Here is a 13373-nt window from a genome sequence, read left to right as displayed (position 1 = left end):
ATCCTAGTGCTCTTCAAACCATGCATGTACACAGTGACCTGTGTGACATGTTGCATTGTCCTGCTGGTAAATGCCATAATGTTAAGGGAAAACAAACTGCATGTAGGGGTGAACATGGTCCCTAAGGATAGATGCATATTTGTGTTTATCCACTGTGTCTTCCAGAATGATGAGATCATTTTGGGAATGACACAAAAACATTCTCCAGACCATAATGCTCCCTCCTTGTTTGCTTTCATGCCAACTGTCAACTGTTGCAACTCAATGGATGTCCAGTTGCAGCACTGGTGTGCAAATTCTAGCCTTCACAGCAGGTGAACAGCTGTCAGTAAGGTCGCACAAACCAGGAGGCTGCTGCTGAGGCCCATACACAGCAACAGTCACTGAGGAGGTGCTTTTGATAGCCCACTTGTTCATCTGGGTAGTCAGTTGCTCAACAGTTCCATGTCTGTTCACCTGCACATATTTCTGCTCATTGTCACTCAGTTGTCATCCATGGTCCACGTGCACCACATTTGCCTCAGCACCAGTTTTAGCTAGTACCATTTTGCCATGCATGGTATACTTTAACGACAGCAATACACAAACAAACTTAACCATTCAACTCTTAGTCTGAAAGCCGGTAATCAAGCCCTTTTGGATGTCATAAATCACTCCATTTCCACATTATAATAAGGACTGCACTGTTTTCCACATCCCTCTGACGCACTTTATATAACCCCCCACCACTAGTTTGTAAGTGGTGCCATCTATGAGTGATTGTTGAATGTGGACCACGTATTTCCGTACGCAATACTACAGATTTTGATGTCCTTTAAAGTAAAGAATAGTGTACTAAGCGGTGGGAAACAAATATAAACTAGTGTACCGAGCAGAGGGAAACAATTTCAAAATGCCTCCATGTTACTATTCATTTTTATATTAAATATGAATATACAATAGAACCACATCTGACATTCAACAATAAAGGTACTTTGACAGGTATTGGAATTAAAAATTATCAAGTACAAAAGTTGTTTTTTCTATTTGTAACACAAAAAACAAATAACTCTTTCCAGTGGTGCTTAAAAATGATACAAAAAGAGTGTGTGACTCAGTAATTAAAACATACAGGAAACAGTCACAATAAAAAAATAATAATAATGAACAATACAATAAAAGCGTTGTGAATAAAATGAATAATTTCGTTGGCTACATTGTCATATTTAAGACATTTCATGTTGTGGAAACACCGTATATTTTCTTTCTTCGGCAAGAATTCACAGATCATGTCACAACGGAAATGACAGTCAACTACACCGGGACAGAAGTACAATATTTTTTCAAGAGTTTTAACCCAACAATGACAACAACTTTTCATAACACTTATTCAATGTCCAACTCTGAACAAAAGTAATGGTTCCTCACATTCATGACAAAATAAAAGATGGCAGGAAGTACAATGGATAATGACAAAGTCCATAAAATACTGTACTGCTATTTGCTGACAGCAGAAATTCAGAGAGTAAGGCATATTACAAATACTTGCAATAGCTCCAGGGAGCAAAACTAAGACACTTGCGACACAAAGACAATGACATCTTGTATGTCCAAAAATGTCCTCCACTGGTATTTTCAAAAATATTTATTTCTATGTGATAGTGTCAGTCTCTCTCTCACACACACAAATGTTGGTATTTATATGTGGCCATACATCTGACTGAAGGCTTCTCTTTTTCCTTGTAATATGTCAATTGCCACCTCCTCCTCCTCCCCCCCCCCCCCCCCCCAAACACAAAAACACAAACACAAAAACACACGCGCGCGCGCACACACACACACACACACACACACACACACACACACACACACACACACACCCTCTAATTTAAGATCTATTAAAGCTTTATCTAATTTTTCTTTTAAATTTAGAAAAAATTTCCAGCTATCCATTTCTGGAACTTAAACTGGTGGTGGTAATTGTTCTTAACCTCCTGTGAGTCATTTTCTTTCTTCTGTACTTTAGTAATTTAGCACTTCCTTTTCAACAATATTTGCAAGACTTCTAATGTATGTCATTTCTAAACTTTTCCACAGTCTTCTACAGTCCTATTTAAGTATTTGAAGTAACATTATCCTGTGCATTTATATGAAGAGAAAAAGATTTTTCCTGCATTTGTAATAATTATTTTTGTTACACTAATTCGTAATTTTGACTGCTGCTACTCAGTCATCACAAAACTCAAAATAAAAGGAAGGGAAACAAACTTCCAAACAAGGTTATTATTTAACTGTCAAAAGAGTTGGATATTTTGTTGCACTGCACATTAAGTCAAATATAATGTTTAAGCTGTTTAAATAAACCAAAAAGTGACACACTTGACAACTAATTGATTTAATCCAGTTACGCTGAATAATACTACAATTTCAATTATCGGGAGTCATGCACCACACAAAAGAGCGTGAAAGTACGTTACACCACTCAAGTAATTTTTTTGTGAATTCCAAGGAGACTGCCTCATGACCATCTCTTCTAATATTTTGTACACTTTCCTTGAAAACTAAAGTATGGATTATTCATTATTTACTAGTGTTGAAAAAATGAGTGTTCTGTTCCACTTCAATGCAAGTAGGTACTCCAAATTTTACTTTAAGTAAAAGGAGTACTAATGCCCACACATTTAAGAAACTTGATGGGCAAATGTGGGTAAAAACTAACATAATAGGAGGAATTACAGAACAGAGTGGGCTCATGTACACATTTTTTTCCCAGCCCAACGTCAAGTAACTATGAAGGAACATCTAAACAACTATTCATCAAAGCTGAAAGCAGAGCTAGCAGAATGGATTTCGTAAGAATAATACTGAATGCAGATGATGCAAACTGCAAAGATAATAAGATCATACATTAAGACACTGATACTGACATTTTAAGAAGTGTTACAGACACACCACAATGCAAAATAATACTTCCAACCAATTCTTTAGTTCTCCGTAACAAAATGATATTATTGATTAACAAATCGTCATTTCAAGAAATGGTTACGCATACTTCACCATATACAAGAATAGTTATATGACGCTGAAAGAGGTTGTGATGTTGAGATGTTTAATGAAAAACGTGTTGTCCTCAATTAATTACTGCCATATCCCCCTCCCCCAAAAAACGCAGATATAATAGTTCTGATTGTCACTGCACACATCACTGTCATCAATAAAGAAAAGTTATACAAATACTAAATAAATAAATTTTTCAAAACTAAAATTCAGATAAAAACTAAGCAACACCAAACAAATATAACAAGATAACAATGAGAGTAAACAGAATTACTGAAGAAAAACGTAAAAGATTAATACAAGGTATCAAAAAGATGCTAGAGGTCCCAGAAATTCAAAAAACAGTACACAAAGTACAATGTGCTGAAAGAAAGGAGACTCAACAACATAAACATTCAGAGAATAAGCACTAAAACTGCTCAGTTATTAACATCTTTCACTAATTTAAACACGCACGAGAGAGAGAGAGAGAGAATTAACAAAGTAACCAGCATTTACTACAAACCTTTCAACAATTGACCAGATTATATAAAACAGCACTTAATACACCAATCTCTGGTGTACTTCATTTCAGTATACATAAATAGACTTCACCACGTTTGGTCAGCTGCACCTTGAAATCATTTTTTGTGTCCCACAAACAAATTACTTTCTCATAAACATGTTTCGACAGATAACAGAATTTCAATTTAAAGTAGCTCGTGTCGCAAAAGCTGAATGAAATAAATAGAAATGCAGCAACTCAAACTATTAATTTAAATGTCAATACAAAATAATTAACATCAATTCATACAAATTCTTCGTGAAACAGCAAATATTGCCTGCCTAAGTTGAAAAACTTACCTTTGCAAAGTGAACTGTCATCTCTATGCTGCCACAATATTGTCATCACCTATTAAGGTTTGAAAAATTTTTTTACGTCAAATATTCCCACATAAGGAAACAATTCAGAATATTTTGTAGTAAAACAAGTGGTAAGCCAATGATCCTGTACAATAATTAAACTGCTATTAACTCCAATGATTATTCAGAGTGCCTAATCAATATACAATAATAGTTCCTTCCAGGAAACACTACTTCAAAATTAACTGTCATATTTTCACAGAACAATGTACTCTGATAATACTTTTGATTTCTTTCAGAACTGGTACTAGTATGTGGCAAAATTTCTGTCAGTCAGTAACTGCCTTTCATCAGAGGGAAAAACTTCTACACAATTTACTTTTTCTTTCTTCTCCCTTTCACATACAATATTTATACACACTTAATTTTGCTACTATCTTGCTGTTAAAATCCCCAAAAAATCTGTCAATACATAGTTCAACAATCCATGTGCCTTTCTAAGTCTAATGAGAAATTAAATGGTATCAATTATTCTGGCACTAGTTAGGCCATTTGGAGGAAGCTTGGTACACACGAGCATTAGCGTTTGCTTGGCCACTTTTGAAACACATGCTTATGATAATATGGGCAAGCAGACAGTGTTCTTTCGTCACTCCTCCACAGCTCCCTTAAGGAAGTTGCTGTCTTACCACAGTGCTGTTACGACAAGCCAGGTCATATGAGCAGGTTGGTGACAGAGCCTCCTTTGCATTACCTATTGTGGAGAAGGCACAGTGGGAAGCACGATGGTGTAGTTGGAATGAGGAGGGTATATACTTAGGCAGAAGGAGTGAGTTTGGGACTATGGTGGAGATAGACTGGGAGCAGGTGAGGAACTGGAGAGGAGGGGAAAATTAAGTGGAAAGAAAGGAGTTGGGAAGTGAAAAGGAGTTGGGAAGTGAAAAGGAGTTGGGAAGTGAAAAGGAGTTGGGAAGTGAAAAGGAGTTGGGAAGTGAAAAGGAGTTGGGAAGTGAAAAGGAGTTGGGAAGTGAAAAGGAGTTGGGAAGTGAAAAGGAGTTGGGAAGTGAAAAGGAGTTGGGAAGTGAAAAGGAGTTGGGAAGTGAAAAGGAGTTGGGAAGTGATATAAGGGAACGAAATGGAAGAGAGGAATGGCATAGATGGGATGGCACGAAGTCAGAGCTGGAGAGGAAATGGATGACAGCATGAGACAGGGGAATGGGAAGAGGAAGTGGGAAAAGAGGGGCGAGAAATGATGTGGAAGAGAGTTGAGGAGGAGGATAGGGGCAGGAGATAGTAATGGGCGAGGAGGGGCAGCAGACAGCCACAGTGGGAGGAGAGACGAGAAAGGCGGGAGGGGAGATTGCAGGGACAGAGGAGATTGCATTGCAGGGACAGAGGAGATTGCAGGAACTGGGGAGCAAGATAATAGGGGGGGCGAGAGAGAGACTGGCACTTCAAAATATATGTGCTGGATGACGACGATACAATTTACTGGATACAGGAAATCACTTTCCTTTCATATGCAAAAATTCCACATGAAGAAAAAAAACACACACATAAAATAAATTATATTTTCTCTGTTATACCAAATGAAGAGGGAGATGAATCACAGTGCTGCTACGACAAGCCAGGTCATATGAGCAGTGTTTTTTTTTTATGACAATACAGACCAAATAGAATTTTTCTCCATTTCAGGTTAAAAATCAACACAATCTCCATTACTTTTGTTCAAAGTAGTTAACACAAAGAACATTCACCATTTCAACTGCAGGATAATTTGTGTGACAGAAGTGGATTTATAGCAGCATGTTGACAAATATTTCTGCACCCACATTCTGTATCCAATAGGCCAATATTTATCCTGCAATTGTTTCAATTGTATACAAAACTACGAGAAAAATTAGTGGCAGTTACATTTTCTTTGGTAATACCATGAGTGAAACCAACATTCTTGTGGGAGACTGTAGTCAAACCCATCACAACTTCCCCTTGGTACAATGGTATTCACATTATTTTAACGATTTCCATATCAAGTGCATCTTTCAATAAATCTGACAGTTGCTGACTAATACCTGTCCGGTGGGATAAATTTTCATCGGTACGTGTAACTGGAAAATACTGTTTAACATTCTCACTTTGGCACACCACACTGTCTTGCCTGTACTCAGTGATTAACATAACTGTGCAGCTTCAGGCCACAATAACTATACACAGATATTTCAGCAAAATGGAAATGACACACAATTCCATAACAAAGCAAGTCGCTGCACAGTATCTGGGGATCAGCCTATTTGACACAACAATTTCTTCTGTGGCACTTGTTAGCAACTTCACATTAACATTAACCTATCGCACAACTCCTGGCAATTACACAAGGGGTACCTTAAACAAAGCAGTGTCACCTATGTGTCTACAGAGCCCGCCACTGAGGACTGTGAACCTCAACTTTTTACTTGTAAGAGGGGCAACATCCTATGGACTACTGAACAAAGATGCCAATGAAAAGCCATCAGTAACTGTGGCATGGCACTGGTTACTGGTGTTTTCCCTAAAATTCCCTGTGAGCCAGTTGGGCATTCTGATTCAAGGAGAAGGAAGTCTCACAAATCTGCAATCTCTTGAAAGCCCTTTAGGGCAACAGCACCTTTGGAAGGCGCGGGGGTGGGCTGGGCTAGGAAGCCGGTCGATGACGACCACCACACAAACCACAAGCTACACAGCACAAATGGCAAGCCCTGAGAGGAGGGTAGCACCATAGGCAGGGAACCAGCAGCGACAGCAGAGCTAGGCCCACCCAACGCCGTCCACAGCCTTCATCACGACCACAATCACAAGGATGCCGTACAAATTCACCTTCTGCATCTGCTGCGCAATGGTACACGAGACACTGCGCACAGGAAACACATGCCACTCTTTCAATACTAGTACGCACACAATCGGGTGCATACTCGCAGCTGCCACGGGGATTGTGGTCCTCCAAATACATTTCTTGGCAGTGACGGCAACGCCTACGCCTACCAGAAGTTACACCAATAGTTCCACGACCTTTTCCGCTGACAGCCCCTGGAGGTGGAATTGGTGGCGGTGGAGAGGCTGGTGCACCACCACCTCCGGCGTCAGGTGGGCTGCGTTTCTTGAGGCTGCCAGAGGAATCACGGTGTTTCCGTTCCTCCACAACAGGATAGATATACTCGTGCACAGCCGTTAACTGCACATATGAGTAATTTTCCTTGGTTGCTGGTTCTGTCACTGGTGGTGGACTTGAGGGCTCCAATGGCAGACCTGGAGTCTGTGACTGTCTGTCAGTGGGAGTGCCAGACGCCGGACCTCCCGCAGTTCTTCGGGTCACATAATGTATGCGATGTAGATGGTGGGGTTCCGTTGGTGGCGTTGCATGACGACTTCCTCCGCGTGTTGTCGACGAATCTGATGATGAACGTGAATCTCCACGTTCCACAGGCAGATTCAGCGTCTGTATGACATCACATACTAATTTTAAGATCTGAATCATGGACAGAGTAGAACTTAAAAAAGTAAAGACAGGTAATCAGATTAGCGAAGTATTAGACTCAAATACTGTTCTTGACCTCATACACATAAAATTGCATAATTCTTCTTCGAAATTATTCCTTACAGATTTTAATACTGAGGGCAACAAGAAAGACCTATTTGCTATTGTAACTCCAAGCAACGATCTCCATATTCCAACAGAAAGCTAAAGTGTTCTATCATTCCTCAAATCACTCCATTTAGTTACATCAGGCACAGAAAACAGTATCTGTGCTCATTTGAAGCTGACAGGGCTGTGTACAAGGCTCAAATGTAGATCTAAAGTAACAAATTGCAGCAGTACACACTGTTCTTGCATTTGTGTATTTTACATCAATAACAAACACGAAATCAAATCCCTCAAATTACACATGGTCAGCTACTGCCAGATACTGAACAATATTATGTAGATATCAACCTTTCAATTACTCAACAAACGGGTTAGAAAGTTTGTGTTTCATAAAACAGTTTCATTCATTAGCTGCAAAAATATGTGTGAGAAATTATAAATTCTGAAACTGATGATTGGTAGTTATAATGATGTGACTTACACCAACCAAAAATAAATTGTACCTACAACTCAGTAAAATTAATGAACTATAGTGGAAAAAGAGGCTAAGATGTTTTGGGGCAAATAAAGAATGATATTCTCATATAAAGGTATGTAGCATTAACATTGTGCTGTTTACCCAACAGAACAATAGTAACTATGTTCTTTCTTTTCAATTCATTTTGTGCACATTTCCTTGTTGATGAACATACTGTGATGGACGCATGCACATGCGCGTTTGTTCCTCAACAAGGAAACAAGCACAAAATGCATTACAAAGAAAAAATATAGTTGCTATTGTTCTGCTGAGAAAACAGGACGGACGCATGCATATAGACAGAGGCAGGCACACACACACACACACACACACACACACACACACACACACACACACAACTTTATCACTGTAATTATGATAAGTACTGCTACATCTGCATATTATAAATATGCTTCGAAGAGTAATTATAACAATAATGAGGATCATTAGTATGAGTAATATAAATGATTTCAAATTACTCTTGTGCCATAAACCGTACAATTTTCTGTTTATTTTTACAAATAACTCCTGGATTTGCTATACTGAGTGCTCAGTTACTCAAAATTACACTGGCAATCAAATATGTTTGTGCTAATCATTTGTCACAGTTTGATAGTTAAAACGACAGACTGTCTTTCTTATACATGCAGAATACCTACAAAACTAAACCCAAACAAGACACTGCAGTGTGAACCAGACAATCATATTTAGGAAGAGTCTGTAAAATACTTTCATCTATGTATTCCAATTCATACTTGGCAACAAAATGCTGCATTTACATGGCTAGAAGTCAAATGATTAGCATTTAACACAATTATCTAAGTAATTGTTCAATATTATTTATACACAAAATTTAATGCAGTAAATTAATATTTTAACCACTGTGAGAAACACACAGAATCAATTTTGTAGAAATGTAGTTGTAATTTTAATGTTTTATCAGCATTACAGAATAAATGAATATACAGCTCAAATTCCAATATTTAAAACTAAAGGCAGGAATCATGACACCCTTATACCAACAGTAACAAAGGCAATTTGAAAGATAGTCTACAAGTAGTTTAAAACACAGTGCAGCAAAAATGATCTCTACTCCACTGTTCTACTAATGCAGCAAAAACTTAAGAACAAATCACATACTACCTCTCAGTTATGTAATATCCCACCGTTTACAGTTACTACACACAAAAGGAGAAATATCTGCAATGCCAACTTAATTTCCAAGCTTTCATGCACTACAAAGCCATTTCACGTGAAATTTTCTAGCAAAAAATTAATTGTCTCATTTTCATAAACTTACGTGTGCAAATGCCAATGTTATAGCATATTTAAAAATACTTCGCAAATTATCTGACCTGCAGGAATGAAGACTTGAAAGCAAGACTTCAGTGATGCAACATGCACAACCCATTCAGAAATATCTGCATTCCAAAGACAAAGAGGAAAAGAAAATAATATATAAGAAAAATGTTTGCCAACTGGAAAGGTAACAGATTATCACTTTGCAAAATAATGAATCAGAGAGTGGCCAAGGCAAGATATAATACTGGCTTTATTTTATTTTTTTTTTCACATCCAATATTTCATTCTTTCTTTTTCTGACAAACACGGTGACAGAAAACAAAGATGTACACATTTAAATTATAAAATTTAAAATCAGTTGTCAATCTAAGTAGTATTTTCAGGAAAGTGAAGCATATATAGTCTCATTCCTCAAAGGTTTAAAATTTTAGAACAAATCTACTACCAACAGCAGCCTCTATTTTCACACACATCTTCGCAGGATACTAGTCTCCTAAGCTCTTCCCAGTCATTCTCACTATCGCCTTTTTTTCCCTTTCAGAATATATTAATGACAGTTGCTTTAACTTAGAAGCAAATGTATACGATAAAGCAGTATAACTAACATAAAATCACATTGCCTCGATTTTTTTTTTCGGGGGGGGGGGGGGGGGGGTGAATGGTACAAAATCTAATATGGTGCAGTTGTAAGAGGCACTTCACAGTGGGGACGGAAAGAAACAGTACGAGAAGGTGAGACTAACTGCACCATCATAATATTGGTTCCAATATAGGAATAATTTGAAATCAACATCAGTTATGTGTTTACTTTTCAAAGTAACAGTGCCTTGCAAGCTTACTGTCAATCACACAGTACTTATACTTTCTAACAACAAAACTATTAGAACTGGACGCACATAAATTAACATTTCTGAAACTGCTACAATGGAGAAAATTAAAAATGCATCTTTTTTCTGTCACCTGTGTTAATAGTTCAGTAACATATTCCAAAACTGAGGCTTCTGCTCATTTTGTTCTTCCTGTTCTTTCACTCTCTGTTCCATCTGCCAGCTCCCTAGTTAATATAAAACAAATGTCTTCAAGATCAATTCCTTCCAAATAATGATACAATGAAGCTCGGCAAAGGAATGATTAATTGGAAATTTTAAAGTCCTTCAAATTATACACACATAATGAGAAATCAGACTGAGCAAGATGCAGGAAAATCACTACATGCATTGTTTCATGGAAAAAATAGAATAAAATGCAAGTGTTAAGTGCCTTTCAATAAAACTTCATGCCTACTAACCATAAATACATCATCGTCTCCTACATCTGCATTGTATTTGTGAAGGGGTGAGCATTCAGACAGACCTGAAATGAAGAGAGTGAACATGAATTGCACAACTACAATGTATCTGGGAGACCATGGACTCCCTACGTGGTCACGATATATTAATAAATGAGGAGCCCGTTGTTCATCAATGTATCTTACTTATTTACTTTTTCCATGACACAAAATACTATTTTAATTTAAAAATGTAACATTTAGTTCATCATATATATTCACCTCTTCCACTAAGCTACAGAGCAATGATATTAGATACTACTGGAAACTGACTAAGTAACTTTCTGTTTCTCCCTTAGCTTTAAAAATAACGAAAATTAGAGGGGAAAATAAAATAAAGCTGTGCAGTGCATAATTAATATGAAATTAACATACCACTGCATTTAAAATTTGTAGTGCAAAAGCTGCAATTTGGAGAGAGTTTTTCAGTCCCCTGTCTCATGATATAAAAATCACCATGCAGTAATAACACTTAACATTCTAGTATGTATCTGTATAGACACTTTCATATCGTTCATAATTTGCAAAGCCAGAATTATTCTGTGTGAATGTATGTCTCATTAGATAATATGAAATTTACCATTTTAAAACACTTTCTTAGCAAGAATCAGAAACTACTGAGATAAAAAGTGACTCACCATAACATTATCCAAAAGCAGGCACAAAAGAAAAAAAAGAACAATGATTAAAAATCTAGATATTTACACAAATATTTAAAAGCAGACAAATACACATCCACTCATGACAGACTGACCACACAAGGCAACCCACAGCTTATCACCAAATAACAGCAAAACTTGCTGTATTAACCAAACTTGTATGTACAAAATGGCATAAAATATTGGTGCTAAATCAAGTTTTAGTAACATAGTGTTCTCATTTGAAAACTGCACATAAAAGGACAACACAGAAAGCAGAGGGATGGTAAAGAGAATACTAATTCACGACTAAGAGATGAAAGACATAATACAAGATTCAGTACTACCAATGCCTTAATCACCAGCATCTGATGAATACAGCCTCTCATATAAAGCTTTTTGTCTTCCTTTCATCCTTCCTTTTTTTCAATAAAATAACAAGTTCATACTATCTGTTGCAGGTAAATGATTTCCTGTACGAGATTCACTGGGAAAAAACTCGATTAATAGACACTCCAGATCAGTCAATGATTTGGTAGTCACGTGCAATTTCCTCAAATGTCGTAACTTATACTATGGATCTGAACTCTTCTACACACAATAGGTTTTCTTTTCAGTTTTTTGCAACCAAAAACCAATACTGTGATTCACCCGAACAATGCAGTATGAACCTTATATTAGAGAACACACAAACTTACAGATTTTGTGTAAAAAGGCAGATCCAATGCAACCGACTGTTAGGCCCAAAGCAAGCAAAGTAACATTCGCCATATCACTTTTGTGGGGTAAGATTAACTATTGGAGGCACATTCTCCTCATAATACACCATTTCCCTACCTTTTGATTTTGTTCTTAGTGTTTTTCTTATTCTGATTATTAACAGATCATGAAATGCTGTTATTAACACAGTTTATCAATATAGTGCTGTCTCTTAGGGAAACATTTTAAATGCTCTGTCTTTGAAAATGCTTCATTGTGACCGTAAAAGGAGTTTTATTTCCTTCAGGTTATGATAGCGATATTAATACACTTTTAAAGTCAACATATTTCAATGTATTTGTATTTCCTTTCCCTTACCAAATGGTTTTGTTGTACTGTCTCTATTTCTTCTACATACAGTTATTCCCCACAGTCATCTTTGTATCATTCCATCTTTAACACACTACTTCCTTTACAGATACTATGTATTTAAATTCAAATATACTCAGCCATCCTTACATAACCCCTGCTCCCAATCCCTTACCTCAAGGCTCATACCCCTGTAATAGACCTAGATGCAAGACCTGTCCCATACATCCTCCTACCACCACCTACTCCAGTCCGGTCACTAACATTACCTGTCACATCAAAGGCAGGGCAACCTGTGAAACCAGTCATGTGATCTACAAGCTAAGCTGCAACCACTGTGCTGCATTCTATGCAGGCATGACAACCAACAAGCTGTCTGTCCACATGAACGGCCACCGACAAACTGTGGCCATAAAACAAGTGGACCATCCTGTAGTCTAACACGCTGCAAACATGATACCCCTCATCTCCACGACTGCTTCACAGCCTGTGCCATATGGATCCTTCCCACCAACACCAGCTTTTCTGAATTGCGCAGGTGGTAACTTTCCTTGCAATACATCCTACGTTCCCGTAACCCTCCTGGCCTCAACCTTTGTTAGTCACTATCCTCACCCATCCAGCCCCTTCCCTGTTCCCATTCCAGCACTACACAGCCGTCATTTCACCGCCACACCCAGTCTTTTAATTTCTTTTATTTTTATTTCCCTCCTTTCCGCTACTTACTCCTTCCCCCCTCCGCACCTTCTCTCCTACCCTCTGTCTAAACTGAAACACTTCAATGTCCGCCACTCCCACCATACTATCCCCTCCCCCTCCCCACCCCAGCCTCCTCCTTACCCCCTGTCTAAACTGAAACACTTCAATGTCCGCCACTCCCACCATACTATCCCCTCCCCCTCCCACCCCAGCCTCCTCCTTACCCCCACCCAGTTGCCACTCCCATCACGCACTGGTGCTGCTGATTGCAGTGTAGTTTCAGCTCTCTGAGACTGCAGATGTGTGTGCAAGTAGCGCTTGTGC

General features: G+C 38.0%; 1 protein-coding gene across 1 annotated transcript in view; it reads right to left on the bottom strand.

Moving 5' to 3' along the window:
• Positions 1–1804: 1804 nt before the first annotated feature.
• LOC124776462 (sprouty-related, EVH1 domain-containing protein 1) overlaps positions 1805–13373 on the bottom strand; it is a 30984-nt gene continuing 19415 nt past the window's right edge. The window contains exons 4-5 of the mRNA XM_047251471.1: positions 10606–10670; positions 1805–7351 (exon numbers count right to left, since the gene is read on the bottom strand). Of these exons, the coding sequence (XP_047107427.1) occupies positions 6551–7351; positions 10606–10670 (866 nt within the window). The 3' untranslated portion in view covers positions 1805–6550. The remainder of the gene's footprint in view (positions 7352–10605; positions 10671–13373) is intronic.

The sequence above is a fragment of the Schistocerca piceifrons genome, chromosome 2 (assembly GCF_021461385.2).
Source record: "Schistocerca piceifrons isolate TAMUIC-IGC-003096 chromosome 2, iqSchPice1.1, whole genome shotgun sequence".
NCBI classification, from domain to species: Eukaryota; Metazoa; Arthropoda; class Insecta; order Orthoptera; family Acrididae; genus Schistocerca; species Schistocerca piceifrons.
The sequence above is the reverse complement of the archived record's forward strand: the minus strand, read 5'-3'. Positions and strand labels throughout refer to the sequence as shown.